Here is a 25222-nt window from a genome sequence, read left to right as displayed (position 1 = left end):
CACCATGAGGACAGCAGGGTCTTGTCTGGTTTTGTCTTATTGTTTCATTATTGTATTCATTACTGTATCTCAAGCATTGGAATGAATCCTGACCCTTAGCCCACACTTACAATTTTTGGCCAAATGGTTAACTGAGTTGCAAATACTGGAAGTTCAGGAGGCTGGCTTCATATTTCATTTTATTGATTGCATTTAGTACGTTGTTATGCATAAGAGCTTGAAAGAGGAAAATAATGAAAAAGTCTCCTACTATGTACACTGGATATTTACTTACATTATGGTTTGTAATCCTCATAATTATCTAAGTACTTTGCCCACAAAAATCACAGCTAGAACATAACAGAGTAAAGATGAAAGCTAGTTATGTCCACTTCCAAAGTTCTTGCCTTTGTTTTGGAAGCATGGCTCTCCCAGATAGTAGTAAGAAGAGCTGTACAAACTGAGTGGTGCTGCGTAACTAAGGTGTAACTGAAACTAAGCTCCCAAAAAGCTTGATTAAAAAGAAAACAGACCTGTAAATGAGCTCCCTAAGAAAGAAAGCTAACAACTCCAAAGGATGGAATTCCAAAATTATTTAGACCCACACACAGTTAAATGCCTAAATGTCCACTAATTTAAATTTTAAAGTGTGTCTGTGCCCATATTTTAACACATTTACTGAAACATATATTTGCAATATAAGTCCACCGAAAATAAGTGACATCATTCAAGATGATAAAATATGTCTGGCTGAGCTGCATAACATGCCCTTGGTTGCTTTTCTTAATATTACAGTTCAATAAACTAGTTAACTGTGTTTTAAAAGTGAGTCAGAGTTTATTGGGAAGATCCTTTCTTGTCTCCTCCTTTGATGCTTTAAAAATTATTTATTTATTTATTTGAGAAGCAGAGTTACAGATAGGCAGATGGACATAACTCCCATTTGTTAACTCATTTGCCCAAAAAGCCTGCAACATCTGGGGCTGGGTCAGATTGAAACCAGGAGTTGGGAACTTAATCCAGGTCTCCCACGTGGGAATCAGAGACCTATTCCTTGAGACATTTCCTATCAGGTTGCATATTAGCCAGAAGCTGCAAATGAAAACAGAGCTGGGATTCAAGCCCAGGTACTCCCATATGGGATACAGGCTTCCCAAACTAATGTCTTAATCTAGGCCAAACTCCCACATCACTTTTGACAACTTTTGATGAAGCTATACAAATGTAAATTAGACCTCCTTATTCTATTCCCCAAATTTATGAGGATCCCACATGAAGCAATTAGCACTTGGGACTGGAAACTCCTCAGTGAGCCCTGACCAGCTCCCTGCCCTCAGGGGTTCACAGCAAAGCAGGATTACCCACTGGGGAAATGGTCTGCTCTGTGACCACTCTGTAGGCATTATCTCCAATGTAGAATTTTCATAAATGATCTCAATAATTAATTTAACTCTGTCTTCATCGTTCTTTTGTAGTAACAGATAAATTGATGTATTGAGGCAATCATAGAATCTGGAGGTTGGAAATACTTTTAAATTATACATTCTGATTACTTGCCCAGAGAGCATCTTTACTACAATGTCTTCTGGATTTAAGATTTGAAATCAGTGTTGTCTATTCAGGTTGGTTTGGCAATGTAGTAGATTTCAGGTGACAAAACCAGCAGAAGCAATTACCTGCAGGTGGAAACACAGAAATCAGGGCTCAAGATTAGAAAAACTGGATCATAAGAAACTCAACTCATAGGAGTTGATAGGCGAAAATCCTGGACAGGAAAATTAATGTCTTCTTTCCAAAGAAAGGAATGTCTGTGGTATGATACAATTTACCCTATGGCTGGTCACAGACAATGGGTGAAGATTCTTGGGTGAGGGCAACAAATGCCTGGTGAGACTTTTGTTAAATTTGATCTAGAAGTAGTTTTTGAAATCAATTAAAGCTAAGAAAGGTCTTCCTTCCATTGGTTCACTCCCCAAATGGCCTCTATGCTAAGAAATATGTATATATGTGTATATGGGGGAAGAATTTTCCACTTTAAGTAAATTAGAAATTTCAGAAAACAAAAGATTCCTCAAAGAAAGTTTTCTAGAGCAACTAGGCCTGAAGAAATGACAACATTAGAAAAAAAATTCAAATAAGCAAATGTTGAACTTCCTGGGCTGACAAAAGAGGATGTAGAGGCAAGTATGAACATACACATCCACACATTGTGTGCCCATAAACCTGTGTACATTCGCATGGGACTGTGTGAGAGAGGGACAGGAGACAAAGCAGAGTGTCTGGTTTGATTCTGAGTGCAGGGTCAGGCATTTGGAAAGGTGAGGTAAGCTGAGATTACGGAGATGCCATTAGTGTACACAGCCACTTACACAATCACATGTGAAGGAAATACTGTGGAATAAAACCAGCAGCCTAGCCAGTTAGTTTGTCGTCACAAGATATAAACTCTATGAGAGTGAGAAGGTATAATCAGTGAGCATAACATGACAGCTACTGAATAAAGACAGTTAACAAATTATTTCATCAGTTTCTGAATGGTTATCTCAGTGAGATACCGTGCTGGGCACTTTGAAAAACCACAAAGATGAGTAAGATAAGGAAAATGAGATAAAAGGAGAAATAGACAAGGTTTTATATAAATAGCTTAGAAGACAGTAAAAAGGGCAAACACTCGTAAGGTATCTCTGAAAACAGGAAGAAAATCCTGCATTAATTGAGCATCCACTCAATACCAGTCACATTGTATAGCATTCATTAAGTATGCACTTAGAAGTTCTCAGGGCCAGCACTGTGGCATAGTAGTAAAGCCACACCTGCAGTGCCAGCATCCTATATGGGCGCTGGTTAGAGTCCCAGCTGCTCCACTTCCCATCCAGCTCTCTGCTATGGCCTGGGGAAGCAGTGGAAGATGGCGCAAGTCATTGCAGCCATCTGGGGATTGAACCAGCAGATGGAAAACCTCTCTCTCTTTCCTCTCTCTAGCTAGCTCTCTCTCTCCATCCCTCTCTGCCTCTCCTTCTCTCCCTGTGTAACTCTGACTTTTAAATAAATAAATATTTTTTAAAAGTTCTCATAACTTTATCTCATAAAATTTAAAATGAACCTTAATTACTATTTTTAAAACTGATTTTATTTATTTGAAAATCAGAGTGACAGAGAGAGTAAGAGAGAGAGAGTCAGAGAAAGGAAGACAGAGAGAGAGATCTTCCATCCTCTGGTTCACTCCCCAAATGGCTGCAACAGCAAGGTTGAAGCCAGCAGCTCAGAACTAGATCTACCTCTCCCACGTGGGTGGCAGGGGCTCAAGTCTTGGTCATTAGTCTGCTGCCTTCCCAGGAGCATTAGCAGGGAGCATGAACAGATATAGAGAAGGCGAGACATGAACAAGCAATCTGAAATGAATGCCAAGCAGCAGTTTAACTTGCTGTGCCACAGCACCAGCCCTGAACCTTAATTTCTCACTGATAAAAAGAAAACTGAGGGTCGGTGCTGTGGCTCACTTGGTTAATCCTCTGCCTGTGGCACCAGCATCCCACATGGGCACCAGGTGCTAGTCCTGGTTGCTCCTCTTCTAGTCCAGCTCTCTGCTGTGGCCCAGGAAGGCAGCGGAGTATGGCTCAAGTGCTTGGGCACCTGCACCTGCATGGGACCAGGAGGAAAAACCTGGCTCCTGGCTTCAGATCAGTGTAGCTCCGGCTGTAGCAGCCATTTGGGGGGTGAACCAACGAAAGGAAGACCTTTCTTTCTGTCTCTCTCTCTCACTAACTCTATCTGTCAAATAAATAAATAAATAGAAAACTGAATTTTCAAGAGTTTTAAGTCTTATTCGAAGTTTTTTAAAAAAAGATTTATTTATTTTATTTGAAAGAGTTACACAGAGAGAGAAGGAGAGGCAGAGAGACAGACAGAGAGAGAGAGAGAGAGAGGTCTTCCATCTGCTGGTTCACTCCCCAGATGGCTGCAATGGCCAGAGCAGCGCTGATCTAAAGCCGGGAGCCAGGAACTTCTTCCGGGTTTCCTATGCAGGTGCAGGAGTCCAAGGACTTGGGCCATCTTCTACTACTTTCCCAGGCCATAACAGAGAGCTGGATGGGAAGTGGAACAGCGGGACTCAAACCGGCGCCCATATGGGATGCTGGCACTGCAGGCAGCAGATTTACCCACTATGCCACAGTGTCGGCCCCAACCATGTTTTTAAACAATATACTAGTATTTGTGTACAAAGTGGAATGATGAGGAACAGACTGAAGGATGGAAAACAATTGTGTAGCCCAAGTAATTGATAACAAAATCCTGAGCCTGGTGTTGGCAAGGAGGAGGATGGACGAGACATAATGAGTAATTCTTAAATCACTGATTGTTGATTCCTTTAATGCTTCGTGTTCAGTGTTTTCTTGTACATTTTTATGGGTACACTATGGAGCTTCAGGAATGCATACAATGTGTTACAGCCAAGTCAGGATAATTCACACTTCCATTTCCTTAATCTTTAAAAATAATTTTGATTGGCCGGCGCTGTGGCTCAATAGGCTAATCCTCCACCTAGTGGCGCCAGTACACCGGATTCTAGTCCCAGTGGGGCACCGGTTTCTGTCTCGGTTGCTCCTCTTCCAGGCCAGCTCTCTGCTGTGGCCCAGGAGTGCAGTGGAGGATGGCCCAAGTGCTTGGGCCCTGCACCAGCACTGGAGACCAGGATAAGTACCTGGCTCCTGCTTTCGGTTCAGCGTGGTGCACCGGCCGCAGCGCGCCGGCAGCGGCAGCCATTGGAGGGTGAACCAATGGCAAAGGAAAACCTTTATCTCTGTCTCTCTCTCTCTCTCTGTCCACTCTGCCTGTCAAAAAATAATAATAATTTTGATTAATATGTACTAATCATATGTATTTCTGGTATACAATGTGACGTTTCAAGATATTCACAACATGCAGTAATTAAATCAAGTAATTTCCATCTTTTATCATCACTTCACGTATGGAACTTTTGAGCGCCTCTCTTTTAGTTTTCATAAAATATTTACTAAGTTAGTGTGAACTACAGTTGCTCCCACTGTCTTGTGGAACCTCTGAACGTATTCCATTGTCGAACTGAGTTTGGGTCTCTGTTCTCTGCTTTCCCTCTTATCCCTTGCCCTTTCTCTTCCCAGTCTCTAGCCTACATTCAGATAAATTTTATTTTAGCTTCTATATATGAGTGAGACCATTCAGTATTTGTAATGTCCCCTAGTTCCATCCATTTTGCTACCAATGATAAGATAATATTTTTATGGCTGACTCTATTCTATTGTGTTTTATATACTATGTTTTCTTTATTCCTTCATCCATTCATGTGCACATAGGTTAATTCCATATTTTAGTTATTGTGAATTGTGTGGGAATTAACATGAGAGAACATGTATCTCTTTAATATAATCTCATTTTCTTTAAATATATATCCAGAAATGGGGTAGCTGGATCATATGGTAGAGCTATTTTTAGCTTTTTAAGGAATTTCAATGCTATTTTCCATAGCTGTATTAATTTACATTTCCATCAACAGTGTTTAAGTGTTCCCTTTTCTCTACATCCACACCCACATTTGTCATTTTTTGTCTTTTTGGTAATAGCTGCTCTGAGATAATATTGTGGTTTGTTTTTTCATTTTCCTGATGGTTAACGATGTTGTATATTTTCATAAATGTGTGGCCATTTGAATTTCTTTTGAGAAATGTCTGTCATATATTTTGCCCATTTTTTTTTTTTTTTGACAAGCAGAGTGGACAGTGAGAGAGAGAGAGAGACAGAGAGAAAGGTCTTCCTTTGCCATTGGTTCACCCTCCAATGGCCGCCACGGCCGGTGCGCTGCAGCCAGCGCACCGCGCTGATCCGATGGCAGGAGCCAGGTACTTATCCTGGTCTCCCATGCTGGTGCAGGGCCCAAGTACTTGGGCCATCCTCCACTGCACTCCCTGGTCACAGCAGAGAGCTGGCTTGGAAGAGGGGCAACCGAGACAGAATCCGGCGCCCCGACCGGGACTAGAACCCGGTGTGCTGGTGCCGCAAGGCGGAGGATTAGCCTAGTGAGCTGCGGCGCCTGCCAATTTTTGCCCATTTTTACATTGGGGTTTGCTTTTGGTATTGAGTGTTTTCAGTTCCTTGTGTATTCTGGATAGTAATCCTTTTCCTAGTAAGACTCTTTTGTGTCTGTTTCTGGTGAGCCTCATTAAGATTGGTAGTTTACCTCCCAAACAACAGAAACAGATAATTCACACTAACAATAGTTAAACTACATGGCTTTTGGGGGGCAATTGAAGTTATAGAGAGATATAAAGAAAGAAGTGTGGTCAGGAGATGCTTTACAGTTTTAGATATTATGGTTGAAAAAATCCCATTTGAGAAAAGGCCAGAAGGCCCTTTAGAATGAGTCAAGCAAATGTCTTAAGAGAAGGCATTTTAGGCAGAGAGAAAAGCAAGAGTAAGAAAACCGTGAGCGAGGAACGTGTCTGGAGTGCTGTGTGAGAAGTGACCGTGTGAGCAAGTGCAGGCCGGAAGAAATGGCAGAAGGAAGTGGGAGGGATAGGCAGATCTTGCAGGGCAACATGAGCCATGGTTTGTATTTTGACTGTGCTTCAGAGTAAGCTGGAGAATCATTGCAGTCTTTAGCAGAATAAGGACACCACTTTCCTGCACTGGAGCCGGTGTTGTGGCATAGCAGGTACAGCCACAGCCTGTGATGCTGGTATCCCATATGGGCACCAGTTCAAGTCCTGGCTGCTTCTCTTCCCATCCAGTTCCCTGCTAAAGGACTGGGAAAAACAGCTGAAGATGGTCCAAGTCCTTGGGCTCCTGACACCCACCTGGGAGACCCAGATGAAGCTTCTGGCTCCTGGTTTCAGCCAGGCAAAGCTGTTGTGGCTCTCTATGGAGTGAATCAGCTGTTGGAGGATTTCTTTCCCTCTCTCTCTCCCCCTCAACTCTGACTTTAAAATAAATAAATAATCTTAAAAGCTCTCCTGTATTTTAAAAGAATCTGGCTACTACATTAAGAATAAACTCTAGGAGATCAATTCAATTATCATTACCTGGGTTGGCTTCATGGAACACACACAGGACACTGTGTTCAGAAGAATCACACATGTGTGGTTAATGATCTGTAATCATAATTTTGAGAATTTTAATAGATTCCCTTTGAATTTGGATTTTCTTTCTTTCTTTCTTTCTTTCTTTCTTTCTTTCTTTCTTTCTTTCTTTCTTTCTTTTTGACAGGCAGAGTTAGACAGAAAGAGAGAGAGAGAGAGAGAGAGAGAGAGAGAGAGAGAAAGGTCTTCCTTTTTCCTTTGGTTCACCCCCCAAGTGGCCACTATGGCCAGCGTGTTGAGGCTGGCGCACTGCTCCAATCCAAAGCCAGTAGCCAGGTGCTTCCTTCTGGTTTCCCAGGCGGATGCAGGGCCCAAGCACTTGGGCCATCCTCCACTGCCTTCCCGGGGCCACAGCAAAGAGCCGGCCTGGAAGAGGAGCAACCAGGACAGAATCCGGTGCCCCAACTGGGACTAGAACCCGGTTTGCCGGCGCCGCAGATGGAGGATTAGCCTAGTGAGCCGCAGCGCCGGCCTGAATTTGGATTTTGTAAGTGAAGTCCATGGGACTACAATACATGTAGTGGGGCTTGGTGTCTAGTCTGCCTTTTGTCTCCCTGTTGGGAACAGGTTCAGTACCGCCTGCACTACTTCCCCTGGCATCTGAGGCTTCTCAGCCTCCCCCAACCAACTTCCTGGTGACTATCTCTACCCTTCGCCATGGAGAATATTGGATGGCTTGTGGGGAGAGGTCTGTGTTTTGCTGGCAGCAGTCCTGTTGACATTTGGGCACAAAAGTTGCAATCAGGAACATGCACTCCAATCTGGCAGTGCTGAACAACTCTAACGAATCTGGCAAGTGAACAATTCTCTCCCGATCCAGGTATGTATAAATGCAGAGGTTGGAAGTCCTTGGGAAAGATATCACCTCTCCACCATTAACTGGAACAATAGGATCATGGGAAGGATGATTGAATTCCTTGATTCTAATGAGGGGCAGGTGGTTTCAATCTAGCAGCTGATAGGAAAGGGACCGTAACACCATGGAGGATTGCGGAAGGTGAAGACACAAGCTTCCCCTCTTAATCCAGAGCACCCATGGGAAAGTGCTTGTCCTGTAAGTATCAGGGCCCCTGCTCTAGGAAACTCAATATTAAATAGAAAATCAAAGCATCTCATCAGCAGAGTGACAGTATAAATAAGACAGATTTTCTTGTCTTATTACTTCCTTTAATTTTTTGACTAACATGCAATAATTGTAGTGGGATACAGAGAGATATTTCATTAGAACATGCTGATAGGTCAGGCAATCACACTTCAATTTTCTTGTCATTATTTCATGTTTGGAGCTTTTGAACTCCTCTCTTCTAGTTCTTCATAAAATGTGGAATGTACTACTGTGAGCTATATTCACCTTACTGCACTATGGAACACTAGAAAATATTCCTTCCAACTCTGTCTTCATACCCATTATCTAACTTCATTCTATCCTCTCTCCTGTTATTTTCCTCCAGTAATCCATAATATGTATTCAAATCACTTTTTTTTCAGCTTCCACATATAAGATAGATCATTTGTTTTTTGTCTTTTTGTGGATTGGCTTATTTCACTCAACATGATGTCATCCATTTCCATCCATTTTGCTGTAGATGACAGGATTTCATTCCATTTTAGATCATTGAACAATATTCAATTATGCATAGGTACTAAATTTTCTTTATACATTAGTCTGTTGATGGACACTTTGGTTGAGTCCATATCTTGACTGTTGTCAATAGTTCTGCTATAAATATGAGGGTCCAAGTGTTTCTTTAATACAGTAATTTTATTTTTCTGGATATATATATCCAGCACTGGGATTGCTGTGTCATATTATAGATCTATTTCTTGTGTTTTTAAGGAGTCTCTGTATTGTTTTCCATAGTAGTTGTGCTAACTTATATTCACACCAACAGGTTGTCAATGTCTCCCATATGCTGCACCCATGTCAGCATTTGTTATTTCTGTCGATTTGGTAATAGCTATTCCAATTTGGACAGTGATATCTTATTGAGATGTTGTTGCCTTTTTATGTCACTCTTTTCCTGCCATTCGAATAAAAAATCCCACATTTTCGTGTTGTATTGGGCTCCCTAAATTATGTTAGTGGAGATGATAGTGACTTCAACCAGGGTTCTAGCAGTAAAGAAAGCAAGAGATGATAGTATTTAGAAATATTTTGATCCTAGAACCAGAATATTTGCTGATGGATATGATGTAGCATATGAGAAAGAGAAAGTACAAAGATGGCTGTAATATTTTTCACCTGAGGAGTTTGCCACTATGTTTTGGATGAATAAGTGGTGTGTCCTGTTATGCATCTATACCTGGAACACATTGGAGATTAATAAAGGAAAGTGGAAAACATGAATCTTCAAAGTGTTTCCTAAAGGTGGTTAATAGTAAGAGTTAGTGAGAGATCAAAAATTGAATGAAAGGGGGGGGAATAATTAAGGAAAAAATCTTATTTAGGAAAATAGAAGAAATTGATGCCATTGAAGGAACTGAAATACTTAAGAAATGACACCAATTTCTAGGGGAGATAGGCTCAGTTTTGGAAATGTTCACTTCAGAGTTAAGAACAGCCAAGAAGAGACTGTACATAGGTTGTTGGGAATATGTGGTGGGATTTTGACTAAGTGTTTAGAACTAAGAGTCTATATTGAGGGCATCATGATACAGGTGTAAATGGGGTCACAAGAATGGGCAAATAATCAATAAATGAATATGATGAGAGAGGTATATGGTTTGCAGAGGAAATGTTGCATGGTAGTCAAAATTAGGAAGCAGGAGGAAGAAGATAAACCCAAAAAAGAGGAAGAGAAAGCAAGGTCAGAAAGGCGATGATGAAGTGACGGAGGTGCCAAGGACTACACGTTCAAGTGTCATCAATCTTGTCAATATGCAAGTATCTTGTAGATGTCTAAGCTCTTCCTCTTCGCCTTGGGCCTGTGTAGTCATTATGGTGCATGTGAAGATATTGAGGAGACACTTTCTGCTTTCAAGCAGAAGCCAAGCTAATTCCCCAATAGCAAGACTATAAGAGAAAATTTAGTTACTCCCAGTGCTGCCAATTTGTCTTACAACAAGGGACCTGTGGAATTCTACAGATTTCTTGGATACAGATAGGGATCCAGTGACAGTTTATAAAGCAGATGTACTTCTCATCATTATTTTCAACTTATGTCTGCCTGATAGACTTCTCACTTTAGAAGGAAAAGTGAAACAATGAAATGTATTTGGGGTTTGAATCAGACACATGTGAGTTCAAACTCTGGCTCAATGAGAATATCATGTCAGTCAACATCCATAATCCCTGGTCACCACCACATTTGGAAAATGACGACTATACTATTTCCTTCACACATGTTGCAACGATCAAGGATTTAAGAGGGTGTCAGAATTTAGTTCATGTTGCATGACACAAAGAAACAAATCAAAAGTCTCCTACGCTCTCATTTGCTTTTTTTCTAGTTCTCTCTCTCTCTCTCTCTCTGTCTCACACACACACACACACACACACACACACACAGTACACACACATAAGCACATATAAATTGTGTATCTAGGACACTTTAGAATGTAGCTATTTTTTGAACATTGTTTTTCATTTCAAAGATCTGCTCCTGGCTCTGTCTTCTTGTCTGACATGGGGATGATGCCCAGACACTCAGATCTATTCTCTCACTGGGGAGATTAGAAGCTGAAAGAGCATGAGACGTAAGGTGGAAATATAACATAGTCTTTGATGACAACAGAAAGAATGAGGAAAACTGAGATACACATGTTCAGGTGTATGAAGCAAAGGAACATGCTACACCCTTGTGGGAGGAACCACAATCTAAGAAATAAGAAATTTTCTTCCTTGCTTGAGGATTATGGTGTTCTGTGGTCTCAGCATTAGCAGTCATCAAAAACAAATATGTGATTTGATTAGAGGTGGCCTTCTGGCTGATGAGCCATTTAGAAAAGGTTGAATCAGTTTATGGAATCTCTAGCATGTATTTACTACATCTGAAGATTTCAAAAGGAGACAGAAATGTGTTGCTAGTCCACTGACAATGAAACAAAAATGCTTGTATAAAGATATATTTTATTTGATATGGTTAGCTAATTTTTCCCAGGAAAATTGGATGTAAAGGGGGTATTTGTAAATTAAATGTTATTTCCCAGAGATCATCACAATAAAATTAGTGTGCATTTCTGTTAAAAATAAAATGTACCATAAAACATATCATTTATACTTTTATAAAGAATATTACTTAATGTACATAACATGAAAGTAAAATATTCAAACTGAGTTTGTTTCATGATAGAACTAAACACAGGACTTCAGATAAAAAATGACAATTTTTCTGAGTGCTACATACTGAACTGAAGTCCTTAATATTCTATTATGCTTGGCTGGCGCCGCAGCTCAATAGGCTAATCCTCCGCCTGCGGCACCAGCACACCGGGTTCTAGTCCCGGCTGGGGTGCCGGATTCTGTCCCGGTTGCCCCTCTTCCAGGCCAGCTCTCTGCTGTGGCCTGGGAGTGCAGTGGAGGATGGCCCAAGTGCTTAGGCCCTGCACCCCATGGGAGACCAGGATAAGCGCCTGGTTCCTGCCTTCGGACCTTCGGATCGGCGTGGTGCGCCGACTGCAGCGCAGTGGACATTGGAGGGTGAACCAATGGCAAAGGAAGACCTTTCTCTCTGTCTCTCTCTCTCACTGTCCACTCTGCCTGTCAAAAGAATATATATTCTATTATGCTCTGCTCCTGGTATATGGCAGAAAATCATGTAACTGATTTTTCAGGACCTTCTCCCCTCTCTGAAAATTGTTAGTTGCTGAAATGAGCTAGTAGAATCAGACTAAAGAGTAAAGGTATAAAAAAGCACATCAGGTATCAGTCAAAAAATTCATGACAAAATAGACTCAGACCTATGGAACAAGCAGGCTAGAAAACTTGGAAAATAAATCTTCAAATCATTTTTAGGAATGGTTTTCTTAGTTTATTTTTCTAAGGTACAAAAGAAAACTAGAAATTACATTGTGAAACAGGATTAAAAATTCACTTGCAGTGTAAGACATGCCTTAGTCTTTCTGTTTTCTTACCTGTTGCATACAAAACTCTGCAAATTTTTGAATATGTATACACAATAATAATTATAATTTGAACTATTACACAAAAAAGTCCTTATCTATGATATTTAATGTCAATCATTTTTATTATAAATTTATCTTTAAACACTTACCATAAATGTTGAACTTTGTGGAGAGAAATTAGAATCAGATAATGTTCATGACCACACATCCTTGTTTTTATATATTGACATTTCATATAACCATAACTATTTTGAATATATCATCATATGTCATAACATGACAATTTTTTACATATTATTTTTGTAAAAATATTGTTCCTCTTTTACAAGTAAGAAAACTAATGGAAAAGAATATTGAAAAAAACACTAGAAATGACATCAGAATATATAAACTCAATTATTAATATTTTTTATTTATAATATTACTTATATTCCTCATTACTCATGGGTCTCACAAATGGTGTCTATCATTCAAAGTTGTCTGAAAATCAATATACGCAAATTTCAAAATCTTCAGGTAATACATATCATCTAAAATTCGCAGTAATTATCAGTATGATATAAACAAGTCAGAGCAAATGGAAGACAAATAATGTGCATGATATCTGAAAACCTCATTCTGATTTATTAGAAACAAGAGACTGTATTTTATTTCTAATCTATGCTACACAAAATCTCCTTGAGATGGAATAATGATTCAGGTATTAGAAAAATTATTAGGGTATTGTTCATTTTAGGTTTTGGTAAAACATTTTGTGTTCTGCCTTTTACGTATTCTAAGGCACACTCACTAGGTTGGGATCAATGAGAGATAAAGTGTTGATCTTCCAGTTCATATAATTTCAAAGAAACTACACATATCTTGGTGTGCTCCTGATAGTAAATGATTCCAGAAAAAGTCTTAAACATTGCATAATTATTAGAACCCGGGATTCTTTAACCAGCGAGCATGGTCTAAAATTCTGACTCTACTGTTTTCAGTTGCGAGAACTTATGTATGTCATATATTATCTAACCTCTCAGAGCCTCAGCTTCCTTGTGTCTTAAGTTAGGGTGCCCACAGTATTGGCTTTCTCAAGTGTTTATAAGGATTGGATGGTTTCATAGCTCTTAAAATAGTCCCTGACCAAGAGTAAAACACTCTGGTGTTTTATTGTGATCAATCTCCTCCCAATATATATATAGTATTTTGCAAATCACTTTGTAAAGCTTCATATTTATTTTTGATCCAGAATATTTTGCATAACAAATTTATCTATTGCTGAGAACATTTGATGAATGAATCTGATCCTCACCAAAGAGATTTGTGAAATATTTGTGTATTTGATTAAGATTTGTCAACTCACTTTGGGAAAGGAATTTTGTAAATATCTCGTCTGGTCTCTAAGTTGACAAATGTGGAAGATGATAGATAGATAGATACATACATACATACATACATACATAAACAGAGTCATTCTCCAGATACTGAGGTGTTGAAAAAAATGGCTAGTATTGACTATAATGCAAATTAATCTCTCCCTCCTTTCAGTAATAGTACCTCAACTCTACTTTTGAGAAATGCTTCTGTGCCACCGTGAGTGTTCATAGGTTTTAAGTGAGATTTACTCCACACTACAAGATGGGTCATCTGATTTCAGGAAGGCCAACGTGGGATAGCGTTACCCTAAATATAGTGATTACTTCAGGATGAACATATGGCCCAAATGAGCCATAAGACATAATGAGGTTTCTCTGGATTTTTGTTCCTATCGGATTTGAGTCTTGGTGGTTGGGAGGCTGGATCTATTCTTTTTTTAAAGATTGATTTATTTCTTTGAAAGTCAGAGTTACACAAGGAGAAAAGAGGCAGAGAGAGAGAGGGAGGAGGAGAGAGAGAGAGAGAGAGAGAGAGAGAGAGAGAGAGAGGTCTTCCATCCGATGGTTCACTCCCCAATTGGTCGCAAAGGTGGCCGCAATGGCCAGAGCTGCACTGATCTGAAGCCAGGAGCCAGGAGCTTCTTCTGGGTCTCCCACGCAGATGCAAGGGCCCAAGCTCTTGGGCCATCTTACTGCTTTCCCAGGCCATTAGCAGAGAGCTGGATTGGAAGAGGAGCAGCCGGGACTAGAACAGGAGCCCATATGGGATGCTGGTGCTTCAGGCCAGGGCATTAACCCACTGTGCCACAGCGTCAGCCGCAGGAGGCTGGATCTGTTGTAGAAGCTTACTACAGTAAGAGAGAATCCCTAGAAAAGGCTTCACTGTGGAAGGCAGAGACAAAGGTTCAGCATGAGTTGAGTTCTTGAGCCATCCATTGCCTAAAGCTAGCTCCTGACAATAACCATGAACCCAACTTCCTTCTTTATTCCCTTTCTTTTCCCTGCCACAACAAATTTGTACACTGTTCTATGTCTTATAAGCAAAGCTTCCTGCTAGAGTGAATAAAATATTCTTTATGGCTGCATCTTCCCCTTGATCATTTCTAACAGCCGTATTTTCTAATGAAAATGGTGAAACCAGATAATGTGCAAAATATATTTATTTAATAGGTGGAACTGTTTCTGATTATAATTGGTGTCATGACAGCTTCTTATATAATCTTTCTTTTAGGCTTTCTTTGCATGAACAGGTGTTTCTTTCTATGGCTGAATAAAGATCACAGATTTTGGTTTCAGATGTTGAATTTGAATTCTGTTTGTATGATCTCAGGCAACTTTTCCTAATTTCAGTGTCAGTGTGCATCCTTTGTTCAGTTTTCAAATAAGGATCATGGGAGTGTTTATCCCATAGAGTTGTGGTGAGGGGACGGGGAATGGAAAGATATAGTACGTGAAGATACTGTAACCCAGCGACTGGTACTTAGTAAATATTTCAATTTTAACTGTGCTGTTAGATAAAAGGCTGGCACTTAAAATATCATTGGATTATTCATACTTTTCTCCTGATTCTTTTTGGTGACTTAAAGATAAAATAATAATATTGATGTATTATTAGGTGATTTTCCCCCCGAAGGAAAGTTGATTTGTATGGCAAAATGTCATTTCTGTTGAGTTAGCCAAGAACTTTACTGGGTTTCAAACACTGGATTGAAGTAAATTTTAAATCCCACTGTATATAAGGATTTCATTAATGTAATTGTTATTTTATATGCATTTTTATATTTTAATGCTTCACAATTTGCTTACTTTTACTGTCGCTTAAGTAATCATATTGATTGAATTTCTAGACTAGCAAATGAAAACATGAACAGAAGAATTACTGATTTACAAAATTAAAAGCTGAAACCAGCAAAGTTTTTGCGTCTAGTTCTAAAGAAAGGCCTGCACATCATCTGAGCTCCATCACTGACAGCCTGGGGCTGCTTCAGGCCTGTGTCTGTGTACACTGCGAAGGTGTTTCTCTTCACAGCTCCCCAGCCCTCTAGTGGTGGTTATAAAAATGCCACTTTGTAGTCCCCGCACAGGAAATGCTTGTTCTTACTTCAGTTACCAGAATCCTTTAACAGGAAGTTAGGTGTGGTCTTTGAAGGAGAATTAAAAAAAAAAAAAAAATTTTTTTTAAAGCATGATGGAATTTTAGCTGCAGTCTTCTTGGTGCCAGCTTATCAACCCCAAACTCTGAATGTAAAAGATTCTGCAGGGGTAATGTTTTCATATTCTTATTATGCTTTTTCTCTGTGATGCTTCTCTACCTTTACAGTAGAATCCTTGGGGAAATCTGCTGGGGGACCACTTTCATTTCGAAGCTGCTAGCTGCATGTTTTAGCATGTCTCCTCTTCTATTAGAGCATCCAGGCCTGGCAGTTTCCTCCCCTGAGTATCCAAGGACCATCTTCGTGCCTATGCCTGTCGCTGGGCATGAGGGTCCCTGAGGATGCGTGAGGAAAAAGAGAGATGTCTTTAGAAATACTGTGATGCTGGGAGGGCAGTCTGCTGGCTAAAAGGTCCTGGTCTACTTCAAAGAATTTTTTAAATGGAAACTGTACTGTAGTTTATGTTATTTGGGGCTTCCCTCTTTTCTGGTATAAACTGCACAAATGAACTGGTTATTAATACATTTCACTCTTAGAAAATGCATTTCATGTATTTAAGTGGCAACTCTCACTCCTATATGGTAGGGGTTAAAATAGATTGATGCTTTTAAATGAAGAAAAATGTGAATTAAGTCATTTTTGTACAGATGGCATTTGAAAATCAAGCTCTTATCTGTATTGTTTCAAATAATATAGAAACTCCTGTCCCAGGTGTAGAAATAACATTTGGAATGACTGATGTTATCTGGTTTGGTCTAGTAAAATATGATTCCAATACTAGTGAAACACCGTTTATGTTATCACAAAGACCCATATAACAGAAGTGTGCTTTAAAGATAAACTGTCTTAAACTTATTATGCTTTTGAGTCCAAATTCTAAAACGGGCATTCAGACTGCTTTGCCAGGTTTTTGTGAAATGGGCAGTATTTGAGGAAATGGGGCTATTTCTGCAGTATTTCCCAACGTATTGAAAATATGTTAATTTAAGAAGCAATTCCACTACCTAACAGCAGGTTGCTGAGCCAGGGGGTCCGAGCTACAGACCTCTGACGTGGGTGACTTCCTGCCCAGTTTGGCAGGAACCAGGTTCCTTCCTGTGCAGCTTCTGAGCAGTTCCAAACAGAATCAGGCAGCTCCTGCTCTTTTCCATTCTCTTGCGTTCAAGCAGTATCTTCCTAGGATTCCAGAGCCTGGCATGTCAGCGTTTCCAGAGCCCTGTACCTGACGTATTGGCTTTGAATAAACTGTTTAAAGCTGATGAAGTGGGCCAAAGAGAAAGTGTGGGGAAACGCAGTTACTTGCAAGATCCTCGCAAAGCTGCGGTCCTACAATTTTGTGTCATCTTTCATCTCTTGTTTTGGATATCTGGTATTTTTTCAGAAAGAATGCTAAAAAGATGGCTGCCAAAATAGTCACACAAGTCAAACAGCAAGCACAAACCAGTATCTCTATTCTAGAGTTCTCTGAATTGGGTGTTTTCCTCCAAGTAGCCCAATCACTTAAAACATTTTGGGAGAGAGATTTAGATTACCTCATAGACACCTACTGAATGTAAAAGATAGATCTCCATGCAAGCAGATGAGTGTGTGCGTGAGATTCCCCGAATGCTATATTCAGCTTTCTATGTAAAACATTGCAGCCCTCTTAGTTTATATTCGTTATCTCAGTACTCAGTGTCATGTAACTACTACCTTCACCTTTAATCCTAATGGTCATTGCCTTTTTCTCCCCTGTTTCTGTAGCACTTTCTTATGCAAGGAGCTAAACAGTGATTAAAGGAGCAGGATGAAAAGATGGCACAATCAGTGCTGGTACCGCCAGGACCTGACAGCTTCCGCTTCTTTACCAGGGAATCCCTTGCTGCTATTGAACAACGCATTGCAGAAGAGAAAGCCAAGAGACCCAAGCAGGAGCGCAAGGATGAGGATGATGAAAATGGCCCAAAGCCAAATAGTGACTTGGAAGCAGGAAAATCTCTTCCATTTATTTATGGAGACATTCCTCCAGAGATGGTGTCAGAGCCCCTGGAGGACCTGGACCCCTACTATATTAATAAGAAAGTGAGTTCTTAGTCAAGTTGCCTTTGCTTTCCCCTATACACCAACTGGTTATGGGAGTCTCAGGGATGATGGTAAAGAATGTTGAGCTTCTGCTCCTCTGTGCAAAATATGACTAGGATGCTGGGTGGGCCTGGCCATGTAACAGACCAATTGTTCTAGAAGTTTTTTAGAAACCCTCATTTGAACCTGCAAACTTGGGACAGGCAGAGAACTGAAGGGACAATCTCAGTGGAGGAATTGAGGAAGGATAAAAACCTATTTAACTTGTTGAATACGAATTATTTTCTTATATAAAATGCAAAAGGTGGATGTACTTTTTGTATTCCCAAGCATATCTAAATTCCTCTTTACAATCTGTAGCTTGCTATGAAACACTTTGATCTGCAACAGATCTAACTTCTACATTTTATCACGTAGACTTTCTTCCTTCCATGCATCTCCACAGAAGCAATGAAAGCAGGTGATTTGTCAGTGCCAAAAGAGGGTTTGAGGAAAGACACACCTGGAAAACCTTGAAGTTTTCATGATAAAAGTGTCTAGCTAAAGAAGTAATCAAAGTTTCATTTTTATGTTTTTTTGTGAATTAAAAATGTAGTTTAAAATACTAATGTTAAAACGATAAAAATACTAAGAAATCTTTGACAAATTTTCTGTAGATCCTCATGTCATTTATCAAATTTAGAAGGATTTATAATGCTCAGAAAGAAAACAACCCTGTCATTGTGTCATGTTGGTAATCAGTACATTACTATATTATTTTATAGGACAGTATTTCGAAATAGTGGTCTCACATTTCTCTTAACATCTTAAATGCATGTTCTAAATTCTGTTTTATGTGTTGTGTTTTCTTTTTCAGACATTTATAGTATTGAATAAAGGGAAAGCAATCTCTCGGTTCAGTGCCACCCCTGCCCTGTACATTTTAACTCCCTTCAACCCTATTAGAAAATTAGCTATTAAGATTTTGGTACATTCATATCCTTTTTCCAATGGCACTCATGTGATTTTTCTTGTCTGTCCAACATACTGAGCCAGGTATTTTTCAAAATATATGTAGTTGGCAATGCTATGTGCTTTTCTCTTTCCTTGCTGTTTACAATTAGCATATTGTAAAATGGGATCCCAGGTAAGCAAATCACTTTTCCTCACCTTCCAAGTAGTTCTCTCCTTGACTCACTACTTCTTTATTCTTTTTCTGCCATTCTTTTCTGATTTGTTTGCTGCATCCATGATTTCTTCATTAATTTAGACCATTTACCATCTTATTAATTTGTAATATTTTACCTTCTTTATTAATTTGGACTGTTTTACCAGGCACCCCTTTCTATAAATCTTCCAATTTTATAGTGTTAAATAATGTAATAAATTCCATGTGCTACTTCTTTACTGCTTTTTATATTTGGAAAATATATACATAATTTAAATTTTATAATTTTGTGTCATTTTGCTCTGATTTGTATTACTTCTTGCTTTGAATTTCAGCGTTGGAAAGCTTTGAGTTAGTAAATATTTACAACTGAGTCTGTATACACACCAGACTTTAAAATATTTCCCCAGATTATTTTCCCCACAGTATTCCCATTTATTTTCTACTTTAAATTCTTCTTTTTTTGTTTCTTTTGTTTTATTCCAGTCACATATATTGCTACAATCATTTCTCCCCAAAGGTTTACTGTCTGCCTATTGATATACATCTTCACCTTAGATTTTACTGTCCTGTTTGAGATATCTGCTTCCTAGAAATGTGATTGATGACATCTTGGTGGAATAAGGTAATTTTATTTATGCTCTGAAGTTAAATAGAGTAGTTGGTAAATGAGATATTTTATTTCAGGCCAAGGACAGTGTTCTGCCTGACAGGCAGCCCTGGAAAAGCCAAAGAAGCAAAAGCTTGGAAGACTGGGGCTGTACTGGACAGGGGTGTTTCCAGGAAGAACACAGAAGTCTTGGAATACAGAATGATAAGCATCAGGAAGCAGAAGTAAGTCAGGGTAAACAAATTCAGCAAAGCTTCAGACAGGACAACTTTTAAAGTTCTGTCTTTTCTAAAGAAAGTCATTGCTTGAAGTCCCATGACATGATCAACCCAGGATCAGGTTTTTGGGCTGGCAGTGTAGAAGTTCATCACCACCAGCAGGCCCAGAAAATATTTTGAACTAGATGATGTATAGAATTCTGGACACTGAGCAACCTGAGACAGAATACTTGCTTCAGTTCTGGGGACCAGGCCTGTAGAGCCTACCTCCCAGCTTGCCCAGTGGAGTGGCAGAGGCAGTCTTCACGAATGATCTATCCTCCCAAGTTCAGCACTAACTTCCAGTGCAGAGCTCCCCTGAGATTATGTATGAACGTCAGCGCATTTGCAGTTGATATTTATGCTTTATGTTCTTAAGATTTAATAGTTTGTTTATTTATTTATTTATTTATTTATTTTTGACAGGCAGAGCTAGACAGTGAGAGAGAGACAGAGAGAAAGGTCTTCCTTTTTCCGTTGGTTCACCCCCCAAGTAGCAGCTACAGCCGGCGCATTGCGGCCGGCACACCGCGCCTATCCGAAGGCAGAAGCCAGGTGCTTCTCCTGGTCTCCCATGGGGTGCAGGGCCCAAGCACTTGGGCCATCCTCCACTGCACTCCCTGGCCACAGCAGAGAGCTGGCCTGGAAGAGGGGCAACCGGGACAGAATCCGGCGCCCCGACCGGAACTAGAACCCGGTGTGCCAGTGCCGCTAGGTGGAGGATTAGCCTAGTGAGTCGCGGCGCTGGCCTTTAAGCTTAGTTTTTAGTAGAGACTGAAACAGGATGTGCTAAATAAACAAGTGACTTACAGGTTAGAGAATCAGATTAAAAAAAAAAAAAAGGAGAAAATAGATTTGAATTGATCAGAAAAATGTTTTGTTCTGCATCTTACTGATGAGATGAAAATAAGAAAGTCCAATATCAAAGAAAAGGGCAGATTTTCTTTCTGCTAACTTTTGTAGGGGATCACATACTTCTTTTTAAGAAAAATGTCAAAAAAGCTATCATCTTGCTCCAATAAAATCCCAGGATGTTATGAATCCAGCTTTAAGACATGCTGGAAAAGAGATTTGTGGTGGTGGAGGGCCAGGGCAGGTTTAGAATTCCTGCTCAGACAAACTGGGGGATTGAGGACATAGTTATGAGAGGAGCTCTCTAGAAATCTTGGCAATACCTGTATTTGAGGGCTGTATCAGTTTTCCCAGAAGAAGTAAATCTCCAAGGGGCAACATTGTTAGGAGGCCTGCAGCAATGGAATTGGAGATGAGAAGTCAACTCGGTAAATGTGTTAATGTGTACCAAACTGAATTGTTGCCTCAGCTAGAAGCTTGTGGATTGTTCAGAGCCACAGATACGTTCCAGTGTAGGATTATAAGATTTTTTTAAAATCTCTAATTGCCTGAGAAAAAGCAATGTATTTCAGATGCCTCACCTTGGAGCAGAGGTAAGAAAAGAAAAGGCAGGTGGACTAACAGTCTAAGACAAATAATTCCTTCAGTGTTCCAAAAAAAATATTTACTTGAAAGCAGAGCCAGAGAAAGAGACAGAGAGACAGAGACAAAGAGACAAAGAGAGACGGAGAGAGTCACTGGTTCACTTTCCAAATGGACACAGCAAGCATGGGCCAGGCCAAAGCCAGCAACCCAGAAATCCATCAGGTCTCTTAATTGAGCCTTCTGCTGCCTTCCCAGATACATTTGCAGAAAGCTGGATTGGAAGCAGCGCTAGAACTGGCACTTTAATACGGGATGTTGGCATCGCATGTGGTGGCTTAACCTACTTTGTCATAGTACTGGCACTCAAATCCTTCAGGCTTTTGGTGATACTAGCACAACAGATCAGAGGTCCTAGTAAACTTAGATGTATATAATACTGTTGTTTATGATAGACTTCTGACAATGATTTTATCCATCATTCCTCAAATTCTGGTTCTCTGACTTTAAGCATAGTGCCCTTGCCATACAATAAAAATTCCTGAAGGTTGTCATGTGCATTTGGTCATAACTGGGAGGCCATTATGTCATTATTATCGTTAAGTTTAAAGCCACATAAAAGACCATCCACAATAAAAGTTGTATTTTAAACCTGGACTAATAGCTCTATGTCTGCAAAAATCCCGACTAGTTTCTAAAAGAGCTGTTATCATGGTTAGAAGCAGTTACATATCTAATTAGTATTGTTTCTTGATTTTGGCAAAGTGAGAAGTTTACTTTTCTTACTATATTTTTGCAGGGGCATATTTTGAAAACTGGAATTCTTCTGATCTGCCTATTATCTTGTTTGATACTTAAATAAAGCATGGTTACATTTTCTATATAGCAAACATGTTAAAAATTCTAAAATTCCTTACCAGAAATGTTTCATGTCAACTTTTATTATTTTAAGTTAGATATACGCACATTTTCCTTTATCTTCTATTAAGTTGCATTGCTTCATTTGCAAATACTTATCAAGTACCTACTGAGATATAGATATTCTTCTAAGCATCCGGATGCAACCTTGAACAAAACAAATCCTTGCTCTCATGTATGTGTGTGTTTCTGTGTGTGTGTGTGTTTGGGGGGGAGAAATATAATAGACAAATAAAACATCTGTGAGTTGGTGATAATACTAGTAAGAAAAAATAAATCAGTGAAAAAGGGAAGAGTGATAAGGCACTCTTAAATCATAGAGTCATGGAAGTCATTTAAGGTACCATTTTTTTAAGATTTATTAATTTATTTGGAAAATGGAGTTATAGAGGTGAAAAGGCAGAGACAGGGAGAGAAATTTTCCATGTGTTGGTTTACCCCCTAAATGGCTGCAATGGCCAAGACTGGGCCAGAACAATACCAGAAGTTTCATTCAGGTCTCCCACGTGGGTGCAGGGGCCCAAGCACTTCCACTGCTTTCCTAGGTGCATTGTTAGGGAGCTGGATCCTAAATGGTGCAGCTGCAATTCAAACCGACAGCCTATGGGATGCCGGCACTGCTGGCAGCAGCTTAACCCACTACAACATAGCGTTGGCCCCAAATATATTTTTTAAAGATGTACTTATCTTTAAATACTTAAAATACTTTTAAATATTTAAAAATATATTTTTAAAAGATGTATTTATTTGAAAGTCATTGTTACAGAGAGAGAGAAAGCAAAAAAAGAAAAAAGAGAGAGATCTCTTTCCTGCTGGTTCACTCCCCAAATAGCTGCAATGGCCAGGGCTGGGCCAGGCCAAAACCATGAGGCTAGAGCTTCACCCAAGTCTCCCACATGGGTGGCAGGGACCCTAGCACTGGGGTCATTCCCTGTTGCTTTTCTCTAGACATTAGCAGAGAGCTGGATGGGATATGGAACAGTGAAAACATGAACCAGTACCCATATGGGATGCCTATATCCCAGGTGGTGGCTTTACCTGCTATGCCACAATCCTGGCCCCCAAATATTTTTAATATTGAAATATTTCTTATTAATAATAAGAAATAATTTTATGTATTTGAGATTTAAAAATATGATGTATAGGACATATGAGAGGTGATACATAGGAAAATAGATAATTGGAACAGAGATCCACAAAAAGTGAGGGAGAGAGAGAGAGAGACATGGACATATAGGAGAAAAGTGAGATAATGGGAACTGGAAGCATGAGATGGAGGGGTCAGTGAGACTGGAGGTCAGAGAACATCAAATTCATTCTGAATAAGGTGAAGGGAGATGACTAAAGAGTTCCCAGCAGAAGAGTGTCATGACTTGACTCACATTTTAAATGATCACTCTGGCTGCTTAATGGAGAGTAGACTGCATGGACAGAAAGACTGGAATCAAGAAAACAGACTGGGGTCTACCATAATTATGAAGGTAAAAGATGATGCGGATTTGCACTATGGTGGAAACAGCAAGGTTGATGAAAGGCCATCAAATTTAGATTCATTTTGCAGAAAAGCTAAAAGGATTTTCTAGACATTTAGATTGAGACATAAATGAGTGAGAACTGAGCACAACCCTAAATGTGTAATCTGGTCAAGAAACAAAAATAGAACTGTTGTTTACTGAGATTGAGATGACTCAGAATGAACCAATTTGGTGGGTAAAATCAAGAGTTTGATTTTGAGCATGTTACGTTTGAGATATAGGCATCCAGTGAGATTTGAAGTTGATGTGCCAACCTGGAGTTCTGGAAAGGATTGGACTGTAGCTAGCTATAACTTTGGGAACTATAAACGTATGACTAGTACTTAAAGTTATCAGAAAGTTTCTATCTACTTGTTCACTCCCCAAATACCCTCAACAGCCAGCAGGTGGGCACGTGAAGCTGAGAGCTGGGAACGCAATACAGTTCTTCAGCACAGGTGTCAGGGACTCAAATACTTGAACTGGTGCCTGTCAGAGTCTGCACTGGGAGCCAGAACCATGAAACAAACCAGGTACTCTGATGTGAAATGAGAGCATGCTTACTAGCATTTAGCTATCGGGCCAAATGCTCACCTCAAGAGTAAAATTTTGAAGGGTCCTAGAACCATGATTGAATGGATTATGTGACACAGATTTCATGAGGCTGTTAATTTCTACTATATATTTACCCTATGCCCTGTCTTTATAAAAGCATATGGAAACTTATGTACGCAATCTATGTAAAGACAAATTTCAAGTTGTATTGTGATTTTTTTCCTAAATCACTAAATTCGGCATCAAAATCATTAAAAAGGAAAATTTTCACTCCATTTTAGTTACAAATGAGTTGTAAAATTGGCTTAATTCAATAGTCAACTGACACTGCAAAATGGCAAGATTATCCTAGTGAGTAATATAAACACAGTCTCTGCTCTCAAGAAGTCATAGTCCAGTAAAAAGATTAACATTAAAATTTTTCATTGGAGCAAAAATGAAAGGAGCTATAGAGAACTATTGCTGGTAGATCAAAATGTGCCAATCTCGGTACTACAGAAAAAATATGAATTGGCTACAGTGAAGTAGAGTTTTTCTGGGGAAAAGAGGTGGAAATTTCAAGATCTTGGTTTGAAAAAGAGTACTTGAAACATTCATGGCACTCAACAACCTAAAATAATGATTGATATGGAGATAGTATAATGAAGAGAAAGATATAAAAGAAGAAGTGCAGGAGTCAGTTCTCCTAAAATCTTGATTCTGTTAAGACATTTATTCCTTATCCTAAGAGCAGGAGATAGCTATGAAATTGATCCAAATTACAATTACAAAGGTCGTTTTGGTGCAGTATGACAAATGGATTGAAAGGAGTCAAACATGGATTCAGAAAGTTCAGTTTAGAGGAAATTGCAGTGATCAAGTTGGACTACTTGTCTTGGTTGTTAGTCTTGAGGGAAACTTGGATCACAAAGTGATGTTGGATGAAAAGAAGTGAACTGGATCCAGAAATAGTAGGTAGAATTGACAGTAATTGGTGCTTTATTGAACATGCAGATTAGGGAGACATAAAAGAGAAAAAAAGTTCTCTCAAGAAATTCAGGTGTGAAATGGATGAGAGAGG

General features: G+C 39.5%; 1 protein-coding gene across 6 annotated transcripts in view; it reads left to right on the top strand.

The window, feature by feature from the left end:
• Positions 1 to 25222, top strand: part of SCN2A (sodium voltage-gated channel alpha subunit 2) — a 132972-nt gene that overhangs the window by 31897 nt on the left and 75853 nt on the right. For 4 of the 6 annotated variants that reach the window (XM_002712241.4, XM_008258692.3, XM_002712242.4 and 1 more), the window contains exons 2-3: positions 17410 to 17727; positions 18584 to 18702. In XM_002712241.4, the coding sequence (XP_002712287.1) occupies positions 17461 to 17727; positions 18584 to 18702 (386 nt within the window). In that variant the 5' untranslated portion in view covers positions 17410 to 17460. Of the gene's footprint in view, positions 1 to 15669; positions 15776 to 17409; positions 17728 to 18583; positions 18703 to 25222 lie in introns of those variants that run through there. The other 2 variants (XM_008258693.4, XM_089329086.1) reach the window with 2 other exon arrangements.

This window comes from Oryctolagus cuniculus, chromosome 3, assembly GCF_051225735.1.
Source record: "Oryctolagus cuniculus isolate XC-2025 breed Fujian yellow rabbit chromosome 3, ASM5122573v1, whole genome shotgun sequence".
NCBI lineage: Eukaryota > Metazoa > Chordata > Mammalia > Lagomorpha > Leporidae > Oryctolagus > Oryctolagus cuniculus.
This window is presented reverse-complemented; position numbering and strand designations above follow the sequence as displayed.